Source organism: Strongylocentrotus purpuratus, unplaced genomic scaffold, assembly GCF_000002235.5.
Source record: "Strongylocentrotus purpuratus isolate Spur 01 unplaced genomic scaffold, Spur_5.0 spur5_scaffold_19, whole genome shotgun sequence".
Classification (NCBI taxonomy): domain Eukaryota; kingdom Metazoa; phylum Echinodermata; class Echinoidea; order Camarodonta; family Strongylocentrotidae; genus Strongylocentrotus; species Strongylocentrotus purpuratus.
Window position 1 is genome coordinate 14,532,178 of NW_022145604.1, and position 27,558 is coordinate 14,559,735.

General features: G+C 39.3%; 1 protein-coding gene across 1 annotated transcript; it reads left to right on the forward strand.

The window, feature by feature from the left end:
- Positions 1 to 1,784: 1,784 nt before the first annotated feature.
- On the forward strand, positions 1,785 to 27,558 carry LOC755253 (transcriptional repressor NF-X1). Its single transcript, XM_030990375.1, has 19 exons — positions 1,785 to 1,985; positions 3,957 to 5,247; positions 6,598 to 6,837; positions 7,450 to 7,599; positions 11,388 to 11,487; positions 11,990 to 12,198; positions 13,573 to 13,796; positions 15,577 to 15,685; positions 16,294 to 16,493; positions 17,295 to 17,399; positions 17,695 to 17,814; positions 18,528 to 18,616; positions 19,093 to 19,197; positions 20,507 to 20,548; positions 21,535 to 21,627; positions 22,146 to 22,212; positions 24,457 to 24,602; positions 25,746 to 25,853; positions 27,116 to 27,558. The coding sequence occupies exons 1-19, from the start codon at positions 1,983 to 1,985 to the stop codon at positions 27,204 to 27,206; spliced, it is 3,492 nt and encodes a 1,163-aa protein (XP_030846235.1). The 5' UTR covers positions 1,785 to 1,982; the 3' UTR covers positions 27,207 to 27,558.

A 27,558-nucleotide genomic window follows, 5' to 3' on the forward strand; every position in this document is an offset into this window, starting at 1 on the left:
TTTTTTCAAGGGGGGGGGGGGGGGTCAAAGTCGGACCAAAAATTTCGCAACGACTCAGCTAGCCGCCGAATAAGCGGGGGGGGGGGGGGGGGGTAAGAGGACACTTTTTGGTCCTCAAAAAATCGCAACGAATCAGCCAGCCGCTGAATAAGCGGGGGGGGGGGGGGGGGGGTAAGAGGACATTTTTTTTTTTTTGGGGGGGGGGGGTCCCGAAATTTGAAATTTTGACCCATCGACCGTTGGGGTGGGGTAAGGTCATCTTTTTTAGGTCATCTATAAGGATTTTTTTTTTCTTCATTTTATTAAAAAAAAACTCAAAAGGGGGGGGGGGGGTTCCCAAAAAACATACACAAAACACATGAAATTCAAGGGGGGTTTAATCCCCCCCCCTGCATACGCGCCTGAAGATAATGACGACGATGATGATGCTGATGATAATGATGATGATTTACAATATGTTTCTTGTCATTAATTCTACAAAGCATTCATTTTCATATCATGTTATACTACATTTCATTATTTTGAATTATTACTATTATCATCTATATTGTATCGAGCTGAAAACAAATATCATTTGCACGAAGAAAAAAAAAGGTATTCTTTGTATTTTTGTTTTGAGGGAAAGAAATGATACTGAACTGAACTGAACTGAACTGATGGCGATGATGTTCATGATAATGATAATGGTTTCAATGAAAGAAATATATACAGGGATGATCAACTATTATCACAACATTTGAAAAGTTTACACAGAAATGTTACCTTGTACATCATTTTGTATAAGAATTCTAAGATTGACAATGCTAAGAAAGCATATTCTGATAATAACATCTCGTTGTTTGTTTGTTTTACTTTGGCTTTAAATGAGTAGGCCTAGAGGAAACTATTCCATAGCTGACCAGCTGTGTCTAGTTGATCTATATGTACAATTAGTAATTTCGGGTTGAATAGATGAAAGTTAGAGGAAACGGGTAAAGGGTAAAAGTAAATGGTGTAATTTATAATGAAAACAGAGTTTGAAATAAAAGTGAGAGCATATTATTTAAATATTTAAACATGAACAGTAAACTTTGTAGTGAATTTAGGGTGAAGGCGAAGTGATATGCTGACCGGTAGTACTAGTATTTGACTGTGAGGCTATATAACCTAGGATTTAGGATTAGGGTTAGGATTTAGGATTCAGGGATCGAATTAGTTGATTGATTGATTTATTCGACAACGGCTTCCAACATACAACAGTATACAATAACAGATTAAAAAAAAAAATAAGTCAGCTTGAACAGGATATAGACTAACCCACGAAAGCTCGAGAGCTTCCAGTGGGGTCCCTTACAGACATCATAATTTATGTATAAAATGAATAAGTTAAAATAGTAATATTTACAGCCAGGTAAGAAAATTGAAAGAATTACTATGGGATTGGTATTGGGATAGGGGCAGTATAGCGGTTCTAGAAGAAGGCTTGGGGTGCCTACCCCCCCCCCCCCCCCTCCCCCTCCAATGACTCTTCTGGCTAGATCTAGCTGGAACCGCTCCTGGGGGCGAGCGAGGGGTTGGGGGAGGGGGGGGGGGGTTATATTTCGGGCAGTAGCTGGAGCTAGACTATAATACATAACGTGTACAGTACGCGTATAATATGGATGTGTATTATATTATGCAAAAGCATTAATTAATTATTTCATTACAAATCTTTATTCTCAGTTTTCTTATGAAGACTATAACTGATTTTCTTATAAAATTGAAGATATTTATGGCGTATATATTCATTACTGAATGAACGCCATTAAACATTTACCAACAACAACAACAACATATGCAAAAGCATTGCATTGCTCGCACACGTTGTGTTGCAATATTTGTTTCCACCGGAGCCGTTCAACTGTCGCAACTTCCTCTGAAATTATAACTTGTGTCGAATAATCAAGCGTAGGATACTGCTCGTCGTGAACGTGTTTTAGCCCAGCTCAGTCTAGTCGAACTGCATGGTAAGTATAAAAACTAAGTTAGGAGAAGAAAACAAAATTCACCGAACATGCCGAAAAATCTGCCACTGCCAATGGCACTGCACTGGTACTAGTAATAGTATACAAATATACAGTGAGTGATTTCAAGTTGTACTGCTACTGAAGAAGAAGAAGTTCGGTGGGCGCTTGTTCAGTAAGGTATCCAAAATATGACACTCCAGCGTGGAGATACCCTACTAACATACCCAAAATGAAGTAAATATTCGTTAAATGTCCAAATAAAGATCATGAGTTAAAAATTGTTATGTTTATTACCTGTTTCGTGTCAATTTACTTGTTATTTTTGGATTATTTTTCGGAAAAAACAATGATATTGGGATACACTTTTTCTCAGGTTTCACGGCAAACCGCTGCAGAACTCTGTGTTGAGGCTGGTGTTGAGCTATCGATCACGCGCATGCGTGATCGGTATCGGGCGGAGGCATTTGAAATATCATGTACGCGCTCGCTGGGAAAACGCATAGATCTAGTTCAGAACTATGCGTTTTTTTATTGTGACGTCACGCATAGGCCTAGTCCTTTTTCCATGCGTGACGTCAGCAATAAAAAATGAACTATTCCGATGAGGTCGGCAGGAAACGTTTTTTATAACTAGTAAAACTATTTGTTTTCTTGTTGTGTACACTTCTAATGCAACAATCTTACAACAAGGGATATAATACTTATATAGCCACTGGCAGTGACTGGCAGTGACTGGCAGTGCAGTACATCATTCTCTCAATCAATGATGAATGGACTATCATTGTGTCAGATTCATTCAAGCACGATGCTATTGGATGTTGGAATTAAGGGGCGGGGTGACTAATGATTCGAAATGATGAAAAGTCATCCCGTCAATTAACTAGAGGTCGGGCTCTCGAGCTTTGGCGCTGGAGCTCGGAGCTCCATGGAGGAGTTGCCTGTCGATGTGTTTACAGTAGGGGCGCTGGTCCGAGAATAAGGATCGTATACATGATTGTCTTCGTAAACGCGGACAGACGCGTCCGTAAATAAGTATTGTCCGCATTTTCGTGGATGCTTCTTATTTCCGATCTGCACAGTGGCAATGCGAAAAACAGATTCTGCAATGATTTTCTTGATGCAATTCACATTGACTTTGTATAGAGACCCACTGGGGTGAAATGGGGGTATTTTATTACGAGTAATCCTTTTTTTCGCATTGCCAGTGAGTGTACGGATCGGGAAGCCGAAACCTGCAGAGCGTCAGAGACCAAGTGCGCAAAACAAAGTGCGCGATCAGACACCCTACCCATAAATGTACTGTGTAGCAGCATTAGTATACTTTTTGTGTAGTAAAGTTTAGACGACCTCTATTGATTCTCAACATTTTCAAACACCACAGTACGAAAATCATCAGAATTAACTCAAAATCTGTACTTTACTCTTTAGATTTTTAGTTGCAATTGATGACATGATGATGCAAAACGTGACTGTGTACACATGTATCGACTGTATGTCCAGACGTGTCCAGGACTACCAAAATACACGCTTACCGTATTTGCCCGCGTAAAGGCCGCAGTATTTTTGGAAGAGAAAATATCAAAAAGTCGGGGTGCTGCCTTTACGGCGAAAGAGTAAAAAAAAAAAAAAAACGAAAGTAAAAACCAGCACAAATTTGCACATATGGGACACCAAATCTGCCTGCGATCACTTTTTTAGCTAAACTTCCAGTAAATTATAAGAATATTGATGAATTTGGTATCAGTTTGTAAAAAAAAAAAAAAAGTGTTTTCGAGAAAATGATAATTATTTTGTTTTGTCTGTTTTTTTTGTTTTTTTTCCTTGTTTTTTGTTTTTTTTCCTCTTTGAAATGTCAAAGTTGGGGTGCGGCCTATGCGACGGTGTGGCCTTATCGCCAGCAAATACGGTATGCACAGGCCTAGTTTATACTAGAACATAATTTTCTTTTTCTGTCTTGTTATTCCATTCTAGCCACAGATGGCAGCATCAGAGGTCTTTGACTCTGCATATGAAAAAGGAGGTAAAGGTGGAGACGGAAACCGTAATAAGGAAGAGAAATCATCCTCGAGCCAACACAGGATGGATCAGAGAAGTCACCAGCAACGACATGCCCCGTCCAGGAATCCTGGGCGGAATTATGATGATAGGTATCACCAAGCAGAGCAGGACAGTCGAGGGCATTACAGAAGAGATCAGGATGGTATGAGGGACTATGGATACAGCGAGAGAGATGGCGGAAGGAATCACAATCAGGACTATGGCAGACAAGGCCAAGGAGGCTATGGTGGAGATTATTTTAGTTATGGTGGTCATCCGACCGGGCAAATTTACCAAGCAGGTCAAAGGGACGATAGAAGGGGGTATGACGACAGATACGGCCCTGGAAGGGACCAAGGAATGGCTCACCGAGGTGGAAATCAACAGACGAATTGGACGTGGGAGGACAGCCGACAACCTCAGAGAGGCGGGGAGGGAGGGGGCGGGAGAGGGGGCGGGAGAGGGGGTGGGAGAGGAAGAGGAGGTGGGAGAGGAAGAGGGGGTGGGAGGGGTAGACAGGACTGTTCAAAGGGATCGGACAAAGGTGCTGTGGAAGACTTTGAGAGCCACAAAGAAGGACAGCGCTATTCAGACAGCCATGAAGATGGGGGAAGGGGTGTGAACCGAGGCAGGGGAGGGGGAAGACAAAGGGGAAGAGGGAAAGGGAATAGGGAACAGGGTGGATCATACCAAAAGGATGATTACAGAGAAAACAGACAAGAACAATCCAGATCGCAATCGAGAAAGCCAAAAGAATACCCTGACGGAGATTCGTCCAACAATGCCAGTCGAGACAGGAGCGACGTTGAAAGATTAACGTCTCGTATACAAGGTACCAGATGGCAAGATAAGAAGGACGACGGGCCACGAGATAGAAATCGATACAGAAGCAACTCTAATGAAAACCAAGATGACAACGACAGAGACAACCCAAGAAACCGGTCCGCTCCAAACCAGAGAGGAAAAGGAAGTGGCCCGGCGAGCAAGCAGCAGAACCAGAAGGGGGCCAGGAAACCGTTCCCAAAGAAGGTCCCCAAGGGAGGCAGCGCAGAAACCCAGACAGGGTCTCTCATTGAGCAGCTCTCGGCAGGGTCCTACGAGTGTCCTGTGTGTTGTGACCGGATCAAGTGCGAAGCCAGGGTCTGGAGCTGTAAAACATGCTTTGTTGTCTTTCATCTGGGCTGCATCAAGAAATGGGCCAAAAGTCCTTCTGCATCCGCTGAAGGTAAGAACCTGCTCTTAGCAGGAGAGGAGATGGATGGGTTGGGGGAGGGCATTTGTGAGTGAATGATGGGTAAGGGGTATTTTCTTCCGTGATAAATCCATACAAAATTTCAAAATGGTTTAAAACGAATTCTCACTGTCTAATCTACCAAATTCACTTTTCCCATCTTTATAATCAGATGAATTTTCCTCTGTAATACAGACTAAATTTGTCAAATGTGTGTTCAAATATTAGGGATCAGTATGATTTTACAAATACTTTGTTGATCTATGATTTTTCGTACTTTAGAGAATGGTTTGCTCTTTAATTTGCTCTCGGGCAATTCAGTTGCCCATCTGATAGTAGTGTCTGCCCTGGGATATTGGACAAGTTTGGTTGTAGCACTTAGTCTGTTTGTAACAGATTTCAAGATACTGCTAGTCTGCTATTCTCTGGTTATAACAGATTATTTCCAGGTACAGGCGTCTGTAGAAACGCCATAATCCGATTATAACTTTAACACAAACGGAATAACATACCTGTTTCCAGGTTTTTCCAAATATGCTCTCGCAGTCTCGGTTCTGTAGAATAAATCGCAAATTATTTGCGATTGATATCAATCACAGCTATGTACATAAGAAATAGGACACTGCAAATTTGCAATTGATTGGAGGACTTTTGATTGGTTTTGATCAAGACGGGGCCCAGGGGGGTGTTTCACAAAGACTAAGATTGACTTTAAGTTGGACTTAACTATGGCAGGCTGTTCATGCCACCAGTTGCTCTCATCATTGGTCTCTCAATTATGATCTTTAGATACCGGTAATATTTTTTCCTTCAATAATGAATTGTCAAAAAATAAAAACTCTTTAGATTTGTGATCATGGTTTGTACGTCCCTTGATAGACCAATGCCAGTAAACGGTGAGAACAGACAGTAGCATGAACGTCCTGCCATAGTTACATTAAGTCCAACTTAAAGTAGATCTTAGTCTTTGTGTAACACCCCCTGGGGGTGTTTCATAAAGTTGTTCGTAAAGTTACGCGTGACTTTACGAATGACTTGTATATGAAAAGCCAAATGGGATGCTCAATCATTATTGATTTTTATTTATTAAGTTGAACTGTGCAGATGTAGATTAACATTCTTATGATAACAAACATTTTTAATGCAAAGTATATTTTTTGCCATAATTTAATTGAGGTTATTGGAAATATCAGAAAAAAATTGGGACATCCTGTCTGGCACTTCATATACAAGTCGTTCGTAAAGTCATGCGTAACTTTACGAACTCTTTATGAAACACCCCCCTGGTCTCCCGTCGAAAGTAGAAACACACTGAATTATGTTTTACCCTTGTATCTCTGACAGGAACCGATGGCTGGCAGTGCCCAGCGTGCAGAGGCATCGAGATCAAGATCCCGCACGTCTACTTCTGCTTCTGCGGGAAGATGAGAGAGCCCGCATGGGAGCCGGGGGAAACCCCCCACAGCTGTGGGGAGGTGTGTCGTGGTAGTCGCCCCACCTCCTGCCCCCATGCCTGTAACATTCTATGTCACCCGGGTCCATGCCCACCGTGTCCGTCCAATGTACAGAAATCCTGCAATTGTGGTGAGTTGGCCTTAAAGGGGACTGACCCATCAACCCCAAGCTGTTTTGCTCTGTATGTCTTGGTTCATTGAATTTTAAAATGTCAGCTGTAACTTTTACTTTTATTTAGAGATATTACTAGTTTGTATTTAAAAAAAATACTCTAAAAGTAAAAGTGACTTAGGAAAAGACTAGTTCATGGTCTGATTATGCTCTTGTAGTTAAAGTAAAGACCAGTTTGGGAACGCCCCCCTCTCAAAAAATGAAATGAAACTGAAAGCTCTTATTACCAATCATTTGAAAGAATATGATTGACTAATACATGATGATACAAATTTTGCCGGGAAACCGCCTATTAATTGATATATTTGTCAACGGTAAATTTACAAGCACTGTACACAGAAAGATGCATGCGGGACTACCCTACATCTATCCAGTCTGGATAGATATAATAATTTACCAAATATATTCATTAGTAGGTTGTTTCCCGGCAAAATTTGTATCATCACGTATTAGTTCAAACATATTTTTTCACATGATTGTTAATACATGTAAGAGCTTCCATTTCATTTTTTGAGGGGGGGGGGGGGGTTCCAAAACTGGTCTATACCTTTAATCTTCTCTATATTTTAGGTAAGAGCCAGCAGACAGTGAGGTGTGGTACCCAGAATGAGATTCGATGTCAGGAGAAATGTGGTGAGCCGTTGAACTGCAGAAGACATACCTGTGAGGAGATCTGTCACAGAGACCAGTGTAGCCCTTGTGAAGAAACCATTCTTCAAGGTTTGTACAATTTTATCATAATAGGCAGTTTTCACCACCGGCGATGGGGCCTTCTACAACGTTAATCTTCGCGGGGGTCGCACTCAGAGTGAAAATTTATGCGTAGCATCCAAACCTACGAAGGTATTCAGCTGTATTAACGTCGGGAGTCGAGCTGGTGCGGGGTGGCGAGCTCATTTAAATACACTGTTGTCGGCACTTGCATCGCTGTGCGAAAAGTCCCTAATACCTGGAGGGGGGGGGGGGGGGGTTTACAAAGACCAAGATCGACTTTAAGTTGGACTTAACTATGGCAGGCCATTCATGCCACTGTTTGCTCTCACCATTTACTGGCTGTGGTCTCTGAAGGGACTTACAAATCTACAGAATTTACATTTGTTGATAATTTATTATCTAAAAAATATATTATCTAAAGATCATAATGGTGATATCACACAGTAGCATGAACGGCGTGCCATAGTTAAGTTGAACTTAAAGTTGATCTTAGTCTGTGTGAAACACTCCCCAGTACTAGTAATAAATAAATAATATATATGTATATTTATATAGTGCAGTTACTTTGCAAACAATGCAAAGGTACTCAACTGGGCTTGATAACATTCACTCGGCTGTCTGAAGGCACTTATGCAAGGGTCACTCTGTGGCCTGGACCCACCCTCCTCAGAGGTCGCCAAATATCGACGTCGACTCGACGCCTAAGCCTGACCCTGACCTATTTGTTGTTGTAGTGAAGTCCTAACGTTCGTTTTTCTTCATTGGGTGAAGCTTTACTATACAAATTGATGAAATGTGTGAAGCTTTGACGAGTAATTTGTTTTTTCTGGTGATGTGACATCGAATCCAATCGGTCGCCTTGTTTGTTCAGGTGATGTGACATCGAAGCCACTACCGGTCGCGTCGAAAATATGTCGAAATCATGTCGAAATCGTGCGTTTCAAAACAATTATTTAATTTTTATTCCGGTCACTCATGCACTTGCAGAGTGATCGTCCTGAGGTCACCGAACTTTTCTCCAGCGAAACTGATTTCGAGATTTCACGAGATCGTTTTCGAGTAGTCTACTAGTCTCCTACACATAACTAGTTGCGTGAGTATTCGCAGTATACGTGCCTGAAAGGCCAGCCTCAAGTCTGGAAACGAGACTAGTAGCCTACGAGCTGTCGGTATTGTACCCAGCATGCGCAGCGCAGATCGTGCCAAGTTTTGGCCCCAAGTTTTTGCGAGGTGAGTTGAAAAAAAATAGAAAGTTCAGAGTTTTCCGATCATTTTGAGACGGTACTACTCCGACCCTGTTTTACGATTGATTATTAACGAAATCTGTGCATAAAACTTAGCCTATATTTTCGCGAGATTTCAATGTTGACGTATTCCACAAAGGTATTACGCCACAGCAGTGCCGTGCGCTCGAGTCGAAGCCTCACTATTGAATGAATTGATCGGGAAATTGTTCAGGTGTTGTCAATGTCATAGTTAAAATATGAAATGAGAGATGCTTGCCAGTCAAGTATACATGGTCTTACAAATGCATACAATGTGTTTGATAGCTGGAAAGTTCTATACTTTGTATTATGTTGGTATGTTGACTTATTGACTGTTTCTGGACAATTTCCCCATCAAGTTTTATTCATAGTAGTGACCACAACTAAGTAAGCAAAGCATTGAGTACACTTTGATCATGCATATTACTCTCTATAATTAATGCTCTCATTTCATAAATTCTCAGGTAATGAAGAGTTAACTTCTTTTTTGGTTTGCTTTGCTTGAATAGTTTCGGACCAATTATAATTAGTGTGTTATGGGCAAGGCTGAATTGTGTGGTCCATCATCAGGTGGTTGTACAATACCCGGCCAAAAGTTTCTTGAATTCAACTACAACAAATGAGGTGTAACCAAGCTATTGTGAATAGGAAATTTGATAAGCTAACATTTTATAAACCAGACCAAAAATGAGTTTTAGCTTGGTTTATCTACACTACAAAAATAATGTGACAGTACTGCCTGTATAAAAAGAAATGTGCACTTGTGCAACTTCATTATTTTTATAGTGTAGTTTTAATGAACACAATGTCAAAATCTAACAACGCAAACCTGAAATTTGTCTGGAATGAACATTTTCTTTCATTTCCAAGTAACAGAGTTTAATAGGTAACAGGAGTTAGTGTTTATAGTTAACAAGAGTTAGTATTAGAAAACAAGAGTTAGTATTAGAAAACAAGAGTTAGTATTAGAAAACAAGACTTGTAGTTAAAACAACTTTTGTATAAACGTTTTAAGTTTCATAACAACATATCTGTAGAAACATTGGATTGACAAAATAAACATGTTACTGTATCTTTGAATTGAAACCTGGTTGACTTGGTACTTATTGAGCAGTATGGAATTACTATCATGACTATAGACCATTGCAGTCATGGTCTACTATTATAAGTAAACATTGGTGGAGCTTGATTTCAAAACGTGAAGCTTGAAATATGTAATGGCCAATATGGTGAAACAGTGGTGAAGCTTGAACTATGCAAATGGCCAGTATGGTGAAACAGTGGTGAAGCTTCAGACCGGCCGAAAACTTACAAAAGTGAAGCCTCACCTATGGAAAACTGACACAAGTGAAGCCTCACCTATGTAAAACTGACAAAAGTGAAGCATCACCTATGCAAATAATTCAAAGGGTGAAGCCTGGACTAACACATTTGCTGATAAGAGTGATGCTTTGCCTTTGTTTTTTGTAAAGCACATGAAGTGATGGTGAAACCCTGAGGTTACAAATAATTGGCTCAGGTGAAGAAAGGTGATGACCTGAGGAGGGTGGGTCCAGGCCACAGAGTGACCCTTGCATTAGGCATTTCAAGGAAATTCTTTGTACCTGGTACCTACATGTATGTACATGTACCACACCTGTGTGGAGAGTGGCAGATTCATGGCTTGCCGAGTGACTTTATGCAGAGATAGGGATGTGTATCATCCATCATATGAATCGTTGTCCACCAACTTATTCACCGGTCCATGATGCCCTTTACTTCTGCCCAGTTATCAATCATTATTCTGAATTCTTTTAACCCATTGCTTACAAAAACCTATTGGTCCCTGTGTTAAAGGAAAGACCAGTATTGGAAACGCCCCAATTTCAAAAGTTTTGAATAATAATACATGATGATAACAAATTTGCCGGGAAACCGCCTACTAATTGATATATTTGGTAAATTATTTTATCTATTGGACTGTGAGAGATAAAAACACACCTGTCGCGCATGTGTGCGTAGTCCAATATACATCTTTCTGTGTACAGTGCTTGTAACTTTATAAAGACTGGGTCAAATTTCTTATCATTTTGATGATTCCAGAACCTTGCAGTACATCTATGCTAGATGATCAACCTTTTCTGATCGACTTCACAACGTTTCTTTCACAATGCAATCGCATGACCATAACTGGTCTTTATCTTTAAGCCTATGGGAATAAGATAATGCAGTAGTTAACAGGTTAAAACACTGTATTCTGTGTACTATTCAAATCCAGTCTAACTTGCTTTAGTGACCACCTGTATAGAAAGACCATCTGTCTGTAAAGACCCATTTTGTTTTGTTTCTTGAATACTGTTTCCTGTTGAAACCTGTACTAAAATAACCTTTACATAAAGACCACCTGCCTATAAAGACCACGTTTCATGTTTCCCTTGATCCTTTGAATGGTCTTTGTTTACAGGTTTCATTGTGGTATCGGATTCTATATGCTGATGGACGATGACTGCTTTAATATCAAAGATGGTTGTCTTCTCTATTCTATTTCAGAATGTTATTGTGGGGGAGCAAGCAGAGAAGTGGAGTGTAACCAGGAAGTGTCACCCACTGGTACCGAAGGCAGCTATTCTTGTTTGACAATATGTGACAAGTAAGTAATAGAAAACGCCAAGGTGGCACCAAGTAGATTTTTTCCATATTCCCTGTTTACCATACTCATTTATTGGCATATAGAAAAAGGATAGATTTATGTTTATCATATCTTTTTTTCTTCGGGTGAGGGGGGGGGGTTAAACTCTTCTTTTTGAGAGCAGTTACTTTGTTGTTCCTGACAAGAAAGATTGATTTAAAGGCCATCTGTACTAGTTTGGCCAGGAGGGATTAGACCAAACAGCGTGGTCACTGACAGGTGGCTATCTCATCAACTCAGCTCTCAATTAACATAAGAAAAAGAGGATCATGGGGGACTAATGGTCACCGCTTAGGCATTGTTTTCTATATAGAAGGAGCAAGTAGCTACAAGTAGTACAATTGGGCTTTATGAGTGAATGCTCTAGGGCTCTATGTGTTTTTCAAATGTAATATTTTCTGTATTTGTGAGGCATCTTTGATACTGAACGCCTCATTTCTCTGCTCTCAATATATCCTTGAAGGCCTTTGGACTGTGGTCATCACAACTGTGAAACCCCCTGCCACGTTGGTGAGTGCCGACCCTGCAGCCGCGACCCCGCCCGTATCACCCACTGCCCCTGCGGGAAGACCCCTCTCTCGTCCCTGGAGGGGGTCGAGAGGACCTCCTGTATTGACCCTATCCCCACCTGTCGGAACGAGTGTGGGAAAAGCTTTGCATGTGGCGGTACAGGTAAGTTCAATTAGATTCAGTTAATTGACACCATTCTCTAATTTGCAGAGAGGAGAATGGTTCTCATCCATGCCAGTTTCATTGGACAAATTCTGAAATCTGGAAGAACAAGTGTGGGAAGAGCTTTATTGTCTGTTGGTACAGAAAAGTTCATTTTGATTCAGTCGATTGAACACATATTTGTGTTGCTGTTTAGCTACTTGTCATATCTACATTTAAAACATACTAGGTTATAAGCAATACCCACCCTATCATGATCCAACCAACTTAAAATGACAACCAAACTTGGTGCTGAATACAAATGCTTTTAAGCCTTCATTCAGAAGCTTCCATAAGTATTCGTAACTGTAATGAAGATAAACATCTTTTAAGAACAAGATGTATACAAATTGTTGAATGTATCTTGTATTCAAATAGAATGAATCAATGACATCAACAAGTATTTTTTAAGTTAATATTGTGCAAAATGGGTTTTTGTTTTTTCATCCAATCACTCATTTTTATGTTGGTAAGATTTACTTACCGCTCTAGAAGCTGTAGCAATAGGGACTTTTAGATTTGCACGTCGACAGCTTTGACTGCAACGTGTGACGTCATTTTAAGGCACTGCGCATGCGTCACGTCGTCTCAGTCGGCGATCGAGAATGCGTCAACCTTGATTTTCCTAAATCTAGTACGGTACTAGTATGCCGTGTGCACATAAAATATACAGTTCCTCAGGTAGACAAAGGAACATCCCTTCCCTGCTATTATGTAAAAATGTGTAGAACAGGTGTCACATGCATATTCACCTGTTCTACACATTTTTACATCATAGCAGTGAAGGGATGTTCTTTTGTCTACCACAGCAATTGTTGAGGGTAGAATAAGGCACGGGAAATTTTGTCCTCTTTCTTTGTCCTTCATGTTAATAGTGATACTTCCTGCATGCATGTATATCGTCGAGTGCAATCTTTAAAAAATCTAATTGAAGTCAGCATGGGCAGTTGAGTACGTTGACACGCATGATCAGTCGGCGTTCGTCGTGTTCTCGTCCACTCAATCTAAAAGTCCCTATTAGAAAGCATCTTTGGAGCATTATGTGTGCTGTCTGATCTATGGCATGATTAGTTAGTCAAAGAGAACTCTTATGGAACTAATCCTATAAGCAATTGAAACTCATCAGTGGTTTATCAGCGGTCTATTTTAATAAATTTACCGATATTTGTTGGTATCCCTTCATTCTCTTGACCTTTCACCTTCTTTAGGAAGTAATCCTTTAAGCAGTTAAATCGGTGGTCTATTTTTTTGTCAGTCTATATGTATTTCTTGGCATCTCTTCATTCTCCCGACCTTTGACCTTTCATCTTTCACCTTTGCATTGCACCATGACAGTCAAGCATATATGTGAGCAGCCTTGCCACTCTGGGCCATGTCGACCCTGCGAGAAGACCACAAACGCCAAGTGTCGTTGCGGACATCGGTTCGTCGACGTCTCTTGCAAGGTGATACAGGATAGCATCCAATCACAGGGTAGCATGTCAGAGGTCGTCTGTGACAGGAAGTGCACCAAGAAGAAGCATTGTGGGAGGCATAAATGTGGACAGTTGTGTTGTGTGGTAAGTGTCGTCATTTGACAAACTTGCATAGGTAAAGTTTCAAGGTACCGGTATGTTTTGAAAGCCTCCTACGGTGGAATTATGCATAAAGTTATGCTAACTTAATAGAAATTTCTTTAAAAAATTGGGAAATTGCAAGCTTACATGTAAATATGTTTGTTTAATGTATGGACATGAATGCTAGTAGTAGAAAAAGCATAGGAACAAAATTATATGAAAAAAAAATCTTGTTTATTTGTTCTTATAAATAAACACAATGTGCAAAACAGTCTACATTATGCCAAGAATTTGGATGAATTTAGAGCGAATAAGTATTTATTTGAATCTTGTAAAACAATCTTTTGAAGTGTTAGCTGAGGTTTAGAGCTAGGGTCGGTATTGGGGTTAAGTATGGTGTATGGTACCATTGTTCAAGTTAGTCGTTTGGATCCTGTAGCAAAATTACTATATGGCATCATTGGTTGGTTGGTTTGTTTGTTTTACCTGACTGCTAAGAAAGCATGTGTATGCAACCTTGGGAGTGTTTCACAAAGACTAAGACTGACTTTAAGTTGGACTTAACTATGACAGGCTGTTAATGCCACTTGTTGCTCTCACCATTATGACCCTTAAATAATATTTTTTTCCTTCAATAATGAACTATCCAAAAATGTAAATTATGTAGATTTGGGACCATGATTTGTATTTCCTTTGAGAGACAAATGCCAGTAAATGGTGAGAGCAAACAGTGGCATATGGATGGCCTGCTATAGTTAAGTCTGACTTAAAGTCTATCTTAGTCTTTATGAAACATTTCCCAAGTTTGACACTATGTCCTTCTATGAGGGGTTGTGGTCTCTAGTTACTACATGTACATGTACAATGTATGTCAGTCGACTGGATCACACGTTATAGGATTAAATCCCTCCCCCCCCCCCCCAATCACCCATGTCCTCGGGAAAGCCATTGACCTACATCTGCCACACTCGACCCAGATATAAGAAGTGGGTATCTGCTATTAAAGATTTTGTCCTCGAAGTGCACTGCGTGCTGAAAATAGTCGCTAGTGCTATTAAGCTGGGGTAATAATTTACAAAATAAGAGCAGGCATAGGGATGTTGTATCATAATACAATGCACCAGCAAAAAAAATTGCATTGAAGCAATGAGCGATTTAACTCTCAAAAACTCCAAAAGTGCTCTGTATATTGAAAAAAGAGCTGTAGTAAAAAACAATTAAATATTTTAAATACCACTGAGAAAATCGCACTTACAAACACTGAATCCTATCAGAGCTTCTGCGAAGGGTACAGTATACAAGTGATGCACAGGTTTGAGTACGTCGGTAGGGATTGTGTGCACAAGGAACCTTTGAATGGTTTTAGACCAAATTCGAAGGTACTGCGTGCACACAATTCCACCGACCCACGAATTAAACCTGTGCATCATCTATTTTATAAGATGGGGCCCCAAATTATAGAATTTTTTTTTTCTTCAAAAAACACACGAAAAACAAATAATTATCACCAAAAAAAAATTATCAAAAAAAAATCATTTAAAAAAAAGTTATATAAAAAAAAAAATTAAAAAAAAAAAAAAAAAAAACGAAAATTATTTTATAAAAAAAAAGGATATCGGTGGTATCGATCGCCGATATCGCGTGCATCCAGTAAAAATAATTACATGGTAATTGACCAATCAGATTGCAGGGATTCTTCTACCCATCTTATAATATTCTTACACTGCTATGCACTGTATAGGAAGAGAATCTTATTATGTTATGCCTTTTAATAATCTTTCAGTATACAGATCACCTGTGCTTCCAGCAGTGTGGACGCAAGCTCAAGTGTGGTATTCACGCCTGTGAGGAGCCGTGCCATATGGGCAACTGCCCTCCGTGTCTCCATGCAAGTAAGTCAATGGAACACACCTTTCTGAAGTAAAAGCAACGTTTCAGTTTACATTTTGAAAGTAAAAGCATCTAATGTATCTATGAGGCTCATATGCAAATAGTAATGTATTGAAATTATAACAAGTGCCTATTGACCATGAGGAGGGGGAGACAACTGACTTATGCAACCCCCCCCCCCCTCCCCCCTCCCACCTCCCTTTGAAACCCAGTAAACATAGGTAATTATGCATAACTCACAGTCACACAGTTCAAATTTTGACCAAATCAAATCAAATATTTGACCAAACTATGCAAAAAATGTTATTTACACTTCCTAAGTCAAATTTAGCATAAATCAGATTATTTTTTTGGCAGTCACAACAGAATTTGCATATATTTAGAGTTAACAGTATGTATATATATTTGTTCAGATTTTAATCAATAGATTTTTGTATTTTAATTTATAGTTGTATTTTAATTTGAATTTATATACCTTTAGTACACAGCCCCACCCCCCCATAAAAAGTGCCCCTTTATTAGGTAATTTTTCAGCACATTGGTGCCCTGCCCCCACCCTCCTTTTTACAAAATCCTTAATCCCCCCTTCTGTACCTCTTTTCTGATCTAGGTTTTGAAGAGCTGACCTGTCACTGCGGCACTGAGGTTCTGTACCCTCCAATCCCCTGCGGTACCCCGCCCCCGGAGTGCCATCAGCCGTGCAATCAGAGACATGCTTGCCAGCATACCATCCGACATCACTGCCACAGCGAGGAGAAGTGCCCTCCGTGTGTGGAGCTCACGAGCAAGACATGTATCGGGGGACATGAGGTGAGTCTTGAAGGACGGTTCGTGATCCAACTTGTGCTATGGATTTTGGTTTTCAAACACATCGAGTTAGGATTAGGGTTGCAATTACATGAAAAGTTAGCTCTTATAGTATAATGCTAGGTTCAGGGTTAAAATCAAGAATTAGTCAATGCAGCTTGTATTCTTTAGATGCCCCCAATATAAACTCTGATGATATGTGCTCTTGGATTTATTTTGTCAAAGATGTATTAGGATATAGTTAGAGTTAAGAGTGGGTGTTAGGTTAGCCATATCATGGAGGAATTTGTTCAAGTTTGAAGAAAAAAATTACAGTTCATTCTTTATTCATTCTTCAGTTTAGAAAACATGCAAACATTAAGATATATTCAAAGCATTCTGAGGTAAAAATACAACGTTCGTTGAATGAATTCATTTAAAATAACAAGAATAAAATGGCCGTCATTAGAAGTGTAAGTATGGAGAATGGTAAGTTTATAATATTAATGTCTTGGTGGAAGAGAAAAAAATAAGGTAAAACAAAGTTGTTGGGGTATGGAAAAAGAAAGTTTAATGAATGGTGGAGCATGTGTTTTGCAGTCAAACAATCTTTACTTTGTCAAGGGATTCAGGCTCCAGTAGAAAAACTAATTTTTGAGAATTTATGGCAAGAAAGAGAGAAGCAGAAGCGTTGCAGAGAGAGTAAGAGAGAAATAACAATTTATTTTTTGGTGACTGACTTGGCACAATCTTTCGTGGTATGAGCTTCATTTCACTTCTGGGGGTTGTATGTCAAAAGTCTCTTTCCTTTCTCTGTTGTTGCAGGTCCGCTACAACATTCCATGCCACGTGCAAGGCATCTCCTGTGGTCGTCCTTGTGGTAAACCACTGCCCTGTGGCTACCACAATTGCCTCAAAACCTGCCACGCGGTAAGTTTATAGCTTTCAGACATTACTACATAATTTTTTTTCATTTGTTCTCCTGAAAAATAAAACATGCAAAGAGGCGAATCAAGAAGTAATTTAAATCCTGGTCACTAAAAAGAATAAATTGCATGATTGCTGTAGTTATGAGAATATTGTGTAGATTATCTGAGAAAATTTGACATGATGCTTTTAGGGCTTGGCACAAAATTGGTGATAAATATAAATCCGGATTTGTTTAATACCCCAGCTCTACCACTTAGCCATCGCGCCTCCTAATGTTTATACTTATCCTTTACAGGGTGATTGCGACCCTGAATGCAAGCAGCCTTGCAAGGTGGTCCGTGCTGATTGCAAACATCCATGTAGCGTCATCTGCCATGTGGGCTGGCCGTGTCCTCAGGTCACATGTAAAGCAAGGGTAAGTAGAAAGCCCCCTTCAGACACTATGCGGTATACCACCTCTTAAATGTGGGCTGGCCGTGTCCTCAGATCACATGTAAAACAAGAGTAAGTCTAAGAATTAAGTCCCCTTCAGACACTATAGGTTATACCACGTCTAAAAAACTGCCGCAGCGAAACTCTGTGTGTAAATGAATGGCATCAGGCAATTTTTCTTAGGAGGTATCAAAGAAAACAATGCAGCTGCACACAATAATAACCCCTATACAGCAAAGTTTTGTGTGTAAATGAATAGCATGAGAGAGTATTCGGGAATTATTGAAGAAAACAATGAAGCGGCACATAACAATAAGTCATAGCATACTCACTGACCTGTGAGTTGGAACTTTGTAAGATAAAGAAATGCATTTTATTTTGTTTTGTTGTAATGTTTTTTTTTTCAGAGGCTCACCACCTTCTGTCTAAATTGGCCCTGAAATGCAGAAGGCATGAACCAATTATCTGTTTCATTTTTTAAATACTTGTTAAAATATTTATACATTGCATGTGATTTTAGCAAGATTGAGCCCAAACTGTATAACTATGCTGATTCTAAAAGCTCGCTATTCATAATTAATCTAATCTAATACATATCCAACCATTCAGAATAACTTTGAGAAAGTTTGGTTTACAATATATCATCAATACCCATACTCATGATAACACTAAAATAATGTGATATTTTATTGGTAGGTAACTGTGAAGTGTCCATGCGGGAGACGAGTACAGATAATGGAATGCCAGGCCAGTGGGAGTGACGGCATTAACAAAGCACTGCAGAAGTAAGTCTACAACAAAGTTCATGTCATGAAGTATCGCAATAAAAGATGTTCAATGCTTGATTGAATAGGCCGTTTTCGTAATATAATCAAATTCATGCATAAATCTTTGTTAAGTACCATGTTACAAATTATTTCATTCATCAGTCAGAATGCAAATTGTAATGAGGCACTTAAAGATTATGCATTAAATTTGATTACATTACGAAAATGGCCTATTAAATAAGGAAAGACACATGGAAATGTGTTATGTGCTCATTGTGGATGGAGAGTATTTTACCCTCTATTATAATAAAATGATTTTATCAAATTTATTTGGGGGGCCCATGAAAATTTGTTTTGCAGTGTCTACAAGTGGAGAGTGATGATGATGATAGTGATGATAATGCTGATGATGATGATGATAATGATAATACTGCTGATGATGATGATGACGATGAATTCATTGTTTGTACCTTGCCTCCTCCCTCTTTACACAGGCTGACCGTGTCCAAGTTAGCTGGTAAGATCCAGACACTACAACATAATGAAGAAGTAGACATAAGTGAGCTGACGGGTGCCAAGGGCTCTAACAAGGCTAGTAGGTAAGTGGTGGTGGTGGTGGTGGTGGTGGTGGTGGTGGAGGTGGTGGTGGTGGTGGTGGTGGTGGTGGTGGTGGTGGTGGAGGTGGTGGTGGTGGTGGTGGTGGTGGTGGTGGTGGTGGTGGAGGTGGTGGTGGTGGTGGTGGTGGTGGTGGTGGTGGTGGTGGTGGTGGTGGTGGTGGTGGATTATTTTCCTCCTAAATACTCCGAAGAATTTTGACTGGAGGTGGGGGAGGGTGGACGATTACATTTTGGAAAAAAGTTCTTTAGTAACTGCATTTTTAAATGACAGCGGGGAGGTTTGGTCGATGGTTGCTTGTTGTAGGTTGATGATGACTATGATGATGGTGACGGTGATGGTGATGATTATGATGATGGTGATGGTGATGATGATTCAGTGAGTTGACGGGAGCTAAGGGCTCTAACAAGGCTAGTAGGTAAGTTCATAAATTGCCAATTCTATATTATCTTTCTGTCAGACACTTCTTTCTACGCTTAGGCAGATAAAAGTAATGTTTACAAAACTGCGAAAACCCATTGAGATAAATGCTGGATTCATGTGTATAAAACTTACCGGTATGTAATCATTTTTCATTTATGCACCTAGGATACATTCTATGATGTGTGTGTGAAGTTTGTTTTTATAGACATGTATCAATCAGATATGATTATTTACGTCTGGGGACCGACCTTTAATAGGGACTTTTAGATTGAGTGGACGAGAACACGATGAACGCTGACTGATCATACGTGTCAACGTACTCAACTGCCCATGTTGACTACAATTAGAAATCTTTTAGATTGCACTCGACGATATACATGCATGCAGGAAGTAACACTATGAACATGACTGACAAAGAAATAGGACAAAATATACAGTTCCTCATTCTACCCTGCTGTGGGAGACAAAAAGAACATCCCTTCACTGTTATTGTGTAGAACAATGAATATGCATATTCACCTGTTCTACACATTTTTACATAATAGCAGTGAAGGGATGTTCCTTTGTCTACCTGAGGAACTGTATATTTTGTCCGCTTTCATTGTCTGTCATGTTCATAGTGACTAGATCTAGATTTTTTGACGCATTCTCGATCACCGACTGAGATGACGTGACGCATGCGCAGTGCCTTAAAATGATGTCACACGTTGCAGTCAAAGCTGTCGACGTTGCAAATCTAAAAGTCCCTATTGTCACCATCCGAAAGACCCATTATTTAGATGCTCTGGTTACTCTTCACCCATTAAATACTAAACTAGAAATAACTAGGTCTGTGATCTGTGATTATTTTTCATTTCTTTGTTTTATCAGGATTCTTTGCGATGAAGAGTGTGCACTCCAAGAAAGAAATAAGTGAGTATTCATATCATATCCACATTTTCATTTTTCCATAAACGATATAATCAGATATAGATTAATCTCCTGTTCGAAACGTCGAGCCACTCATCCTCTCCAAGCGCTATAGTTCTCCTTAGAACTATAAGCTAAGAAAGATAACAAACAGTCATTTTCAGGACTACACACCACCAAGTCAGAGTCCTTTTCAGGACTCCTCAATCCTCTCTCTCTCTCTCACACATGGTGCACCCGCAAGCCTACTGTATAGATTAATTTGTTTCATCTTGGATGGATAGTATTTCAAATTTCAATCAACATTCTACGATTTGGATGAAGAACTTGTCTCCAAGTTATATTCACGGAATATGTCAGTATGGGGACAAGATAAATATTTTCATTTCATTTAAGGTGTACATGTATGGATGAGGAATATATGTAATGCTCCATTTTTTACTCATCATGTTATGACAAATCATAAATATTTGTAAATTAATCTGTGCAAGACCCACCTCTCATTACGAGATAAGAGAGTGGGGATATTCTACAGTCAAAACTGTTTTACTTACCACCTGTATAGAAATACCACCTCCCTGTAAAGACCACCTGTTTTGGTTTCCCTCCAAAATTGTTTGTCATTGAAACATGTACTAAAGGAACCTGTACATAAAGACCACCTGCTTTCAAAGACCACTTTTCTTGTCACCCTGGGACGGTCTTTATATACAGGTTCCGCTGTATTACTGGCTTCTGAAGATCAATGCCAACCCCTTGACAGTTGATTTCAACGAAACTTGCTGTCAAAATAAAGAGATGAAAACGATTACAAAGGATATCATTCAACTCGCTGTGTAATGAAATAAAATGGTAATTTGAAGGGGAAAAAGGCTCATAACAATTTTCATATTTGTTTTATTTTAATCCTGTGCAATATATTATAATGTGTAAAGCTTTATTATGATGAATCTTGTTGCAAACGCTTCGTTTCTTCTCTCCTTTTTTAGACGGCTTGCTGTTGCATTGCAGATCAAGAACCCTGAATTGAGTGCAAGCGGTAAAATAACTCAATATGGTGACTTTCTGAAAGAACAAGCGAGGTATTTCCACTCTTTTTCTGATTTAGCTCATTTACCATACAATCTAGTCATCGTTTCTTGGAAGAGAATTAAATGTATTTGTTCAGAAATGTTTAATTGTTTTTATTTGACACATGGGGTAGTGGTCATTACAAACATTTGTTTTAATTATCATAGAAATATTGATTATCCAAGGAAACCTGTGTTATTTTTGCCAGGTGGCCTTTTGCCCTGGCTTTAAAAAAAATGTTGAATCTATTAAAGCATCTGGCAAAGTGTCGCTGACCAAAAAGTTTTGATAAAAAGATTGAAAAAATATAGAATTCAATCTACACATTTCTCTCCTGTTTCCTTAAAAAGTTTACTTGTATCACATACATTGATAATCAATGTATGGTATAAATATGAAATGTACTCCAATACACTAAATCATTGTTTTAAAATATTGCAAATACACTTCAAAAAGTGTTAAGAAAGTGTTGCCATGTTTTGTTTATTTTTGCTTTATTTCTAAAGAGAATTTATTTTCTTTGACACAGGAAGCATCCAGGCTTTGTGGCTGCTATAGAAAAAGAAATGGCTGCGTTGGTTGTTTCTGCTCAAAGTGTAAGCATAATCTATTTTTTTTAAATTAATGCAAAGAGTGTGTTTTAGCCCATTCATTGATATTTTTGTAGAAATTTAATGATTGTCTGTAACTTGGGGATCCCCATGAAGAATGACTACCGGTATTTGTTTCCAACTATACCAGAAATAAAAATGTGCATTCTACAGTTTATTATTTAAAAGTAATTTCCATACCTAATTCTACGATAAAACATGGAATGAATATTAAGATTTGACTACATAGAATGCTTTTGTTATTTCTTTGTGTGAATTTCTTGGGGTCAAAGGGGTTAATAGTGTTCAGTGAACAAGTCAAGCTTGGTGTATTAGGCATGTATTTTTTCACCCACATGTAAATTCACTGGGCCAATCTGGGCCAATGTAAGTTGCGATTGGTCCAAATCAATAGCAAGTCCTCCAATCAATTGCAAGTTTGCAGTCTCCTATCTCTTATGTATATAGTTGCGATTGATATCAACCCTATATTGTGTAGAGGTGTCGTGGTGGAGTGGATATGTCACCGGACTGTGGATCACAAGGTCTGCAACTCAAGTTCCACCGCAGCACTAATGTCCTTAAGCAAGATATTAATCTACATTTGCCACATTCGACCCATGTCAATGCGTAACCGGCAGAAATTAATTCCTTGGAATGCTGGAGCGCTATAATGGCAGTCATGCTAAAGCTGGGGTATTAATCGTGAAGTGCCACAAGTGTCAAGTCTGATGGACGTGAGCGCTAAAGCCTAAACAAGATCCCACTATTATTCAGGCCTGTTAATTACCCAATTTTTCTTTTCCCCCCGATTTGTTTTCTTTTCTTTTCATCCTGATTTTACCCCTATTCTCTTGATTTTTCCCTTATTTTCCCTATTATTCCCTTTTTTTTCCCAATTTTCTTACTCAAAAGAGGTGAATGCTATTTTTATGCCTCCGCCACCGAAGGTGGTGCCGGAGGCATCATGTTTTCGGGTTGTCCGTACGTACGTCCGTACGTCCGTCCCGTTTGACCGTTATCACAATATCTCAAGAACCATTTAAGATTTAAACTTAAGACTCGGGAATAGTATTTATCACCATAGGAAGACGATCTGATTAGATTTTGGAGTACGTAGGTCAAAGGTCACAGGTCACAGAGGTCAACTTATGAAATTCCTTGTATTGAGTTTGTTAGCGCGATATCTCAAGAACCATTTGAGATTTAAACTTCAAACTTAAGGATAGTATGTATCACCATAGGAAGACGATCTGATTAGATTTGGAGCACGTATGTCAAAGGTCAAGGGTCACAGAGGTCAACTTATGAAATTCCATACATTGAGATTGTTATCATGATATCTCAAGAACCACTGGAGATTTAAACTTCAAACTTAGTGATAGTGTGTATCACTATAGGAAAACAATCTGATTACATTTTGGAGCACGTAGGTCAAAGGTCAAGGGTCATAGAGGTCAACTTATGAAATTCCATACATTGAGATTGTTATCATGATATCTCAAGAACCACTGGAGATGTAAAAACTTCAAACTTAAGGATAGTATGTATCACCATAGGAAGACGATCTGATTAGATTTTGGAGCACGTAGGTCAAAGGTCAAGGGTCACAGAGGTCAACTTATGAAATTCCATACATTGAGATTGTTATCATAATATCTCAAGAACCACTGGAGATTTAAACTTCAAACTTAATGATAGTGTGTATCACCATAGGAAGACAATCTGATTAGATTTTGGAGCACGTAGGTCAAAGGTCAAGGGTCACAGAGGTCAACTTATGAAATTCCATACATTGAGATCGTTATCGCGATATCTCAAGAACCACTGGAGAATTTTCACTTCAAACTTAATGATAGTATGTATCACCATATCATAATATCTCAAGAACCACTGGAGATTTAAACTTCAAACTTAATGATAGTGTGTATCACCATAGGAAGACAATCTGCTTAGATTTTGGAGCACGTAGGTCAAAGGTCAAGGGTCACAGAGGTCAACTTATGAAATTCCATACATTGAGATTGTTATCATGATATCTCAAGAACTACTGGAGATTTAAACTCCAAACTTGTTTAAATTGCTCTATGGCGGAGGCATCATTTTCGACTGCGCGCAGTCAAAATTCCATCTAGTTTTGTCTGCGATTTAAAAAAAAAAATTTTAGTGCTCACTATCACCACTGATTCTTGTTGTTATTATTATTGCTATTATTATAATTATAACTTTCCTGACACTATTATGTAATAGTCCAAGCAGGCCAGTAGAAGCCACGCCTTCCCGTCCATGATGAAGAACCACCGCCGAATCATCCATGAGCTGTCTGAATTCTATGGCAGCGAATCGGAAAGTTATGATGAAGAACCAAAGAGAAATGTAGTCACCACAGCAAGAAAGTAAGTTCACACATGTACATTATGCAGTATTTCAAGGGACTAGTCACACAAAAAGATAATTTGTGTACATAAAATATGTAGAAAATCCCAGCCCCCCCCCCCCCCCCCCCCTCCCCCAACAAATTAAAAAAAAAAAAAAAACCTTTGCCAAAGATTCTATGAGTGAACGGTAAAGGAGTATGAAGAAATAAAAAATATCACATTTTAAAATGTAAGCATAGAAATTTTGTTAACACAAGGGACTATATGTATGTGTATTGAGTAGCCTACACACATGACTGAATCCTTGGTCCCCACTACCTATACCACATTTTTATGAATCATAGTATTGTGTTAGGCGTTTATTGAAATCCTTGTTGCATGCCTACCATGACATTAAAAGCTATTATATTCCACTTACAAAGAATCTTGCGCTACGATTGGTCAAAAGTAAATCATGTAATGAAAGATAGTTCGCCCATCATTAATGGGAGACGAAAAATTTGTTGCACTGTGTAGATAGTAGTACTATCTACACAATGCAAGACACTTTCAAGGAAGATTGTATACGTTGCGTATACGTACGTACGTAAGTACTGCGTGCACTGTACGTATCGTACACCGTTTGCTAGCTGTTAATTAATGATTTGTTGCTCTAAAATGACGGAAGAAGTGAAATATTTCTGATGTGGAAGACACTATGAACATGACTGACAAAGAAAGCGGACAAAATATACAGTTCCTCAGGTAGACAAAGGAACATCCCTTCACTGCTATTATGTAAAAAGGTGAATATGCATGTGACACCTGTTCTACGCATTTTGTACATAATAGCAGTGAAGGGATGTTCCTTTGTCTACCTGAGGAACTGTTTATTTTGTCCGCTTTCTTTGTCAGTCATGTTCATAGTGAGATAAAGCAAATAATCACCTTTTGGTTTCAGGCGATGGCAAACTATCACTTCCTCGGCGATCTGAATGTATACGCTATCTTTCCTGTGCTTCACTTCGGAAAGATAGCTACATCCAGATCGGAAGTGATAGTTTGTCCCATCACCTTCACCAACGGTAATTATTTGCTTACTATCCAAAGAGGGATTAACCTTTTGACCCCTTTAATAACGCCTGCCATATTAATATCAGTCCTTGTTTTGTGTGTTTGTAGGAATCGATGTTTCATGCCAACCATGACCTTAACGGCTACCATACAGAGAGGGATTAACCCAAGGGCACCGCTTCCCATACCCCATGCCAGTCAGGAAGGCGATCTCAGGTAAGGATACTTGAAGGGATCCGGTAACTTTGTCACAGATTCTGAAACAAAATCCTAGATTTAGCTCATGCTGCAATGATAACTATACACCTTTAGGTCAGTCAGGAACCCCATGACTTTTACAAGCCGATCACCTGTCTGATTATCAAGATATTGGGGAAAACGAGTATGGTAAAACCAGTCACTCAAAGGTTTTACTTTTTTTGAGGCACTTCTTGATCATTTTGAAGCGCAATTTTGTTAGGGCTTCAATATAGCACCATATCACAGACACTGATAACACGTAGAGCCGTGCATCTCAGATTTAATATTGTTAAACGATCCCTTTAAATCATCTATGGTACAGCCCATGTACAGTGATGGCAAGATTATCTTGTGTTTACTAATTCTATTTTTTTTTAGTTTGAAATATTTGAAATGTATCGGGGACCCAAGACTGGTTAATGAGTAAGGTCTCAAAGATAGCAGCAGTACTAGTGCTTAACTCTTAAGCTGCCACCCATACAATGCACCCAGTGCCACAGTGCTAATCCCTATTGTGCCAGCCACAAATCTCCTGTGTGCCAAGTTAATTTTAAGGTTGGTTCAAGTGCGTGTTATTTAAATCTTTACAAAAAACAAATCGCTGAATTACTCGAGAAAATCCAATCTGACTGTTGTATACAAAGACGCGTAATCCAATGCCGATAATCTGATGCACGTGATGGTACTTTCAATAGCGTTGCAAAAGCACTCAGCACGGTGCAATGGGCATGAACAATAACTGTTATTACATATGCATGCTAGCGTGCACAAAGCAGACAAACGGTAGCTCGCTAGCATGAACGTAGCAATCAATCGATAGCGTGCTCGCGTGCACAGAGCACTATAACAATAGCGCGCTAGCAGTCTCATGGCAGGATATGAGTTAATGCCATACTGTACTAGAAGCACTACCGCAAAATCACCTCTAGCGCCATCTCAGCGAGTTGTTGCAGTTTTGTCCCGTAACTCGCTGCTTCCAAAGCTGCGCTGTTGGTTCTCGCATCAAGTGCTCTGTCTGCGAAGTGGAGATTATGCATTGTTTATATAGCAAGTTGACCATTAGATTCCACTGTGCAATAAACAGTACTCTAGGGCAAACAGTTCATCAGTTCAGTGTTGCTTTAAAAATATGTGTCAAGTTTTCAAAAGGACTTGCCTTTCTGTCTTTATATTTTCAATAACATGCAGAATGATTGACCCATATTCATCAATGCACTTCTTCTTTTTTTCTTCTTCAGATCTGCAGCGAAGGCTGTCAAACTCTCCACTGACATTGTCGGTAGCAAGACCAAGGAAAAAGTCATTGACTACTTCGACATGACTGGTTAGCTAGCTCATACCCAGTCTTTCAAAGATGGAATTTGCACATACTGGTACCAGATCAAGTGAAAAAGAACTCTTCTGTTGGTAGGGATCCTTCTAGGATTTGGCATTATATAAGTGTAATATTCTCATAGTGATATTTAAGTATTTTATTGTTTTTATGTTTTCGGGTTGTCCGTACGTCCCGTTCTCTTGATCGCACTTTTGAATCTTTCGATAGCTAAATCGCTCTTACAGCTCCGTAAATATGTGTTCAGACTGAAACCTGATATCCTGGCATTCTTCTTCTTCTTCTCTTCTTGACTTCCATGTACTGTATAGGAGAAACAGGTTGGAGATGTTTCCAGAGAGCTCTTCC

Bases quoted from the DNA above. Each gene is read 5' to 3' on its own strand.
- LOC755253 (XM_030990375.1), top strand. The intron at 5,248-6,597 runs GTAAGAACCTGC...TATCTCTGACAG, and splicing joins TCCTTCTGCATCCGCTGAAG to GAACCGATGGCTGGCAGTGC. The intron at 18,617-19,092 runs GTAAGTCTACAA...CTCTTTACACAG, and splicing joins ATTAACAAAGCACTGCAGAA to GCTGACCGTGTCCAAGTTAG.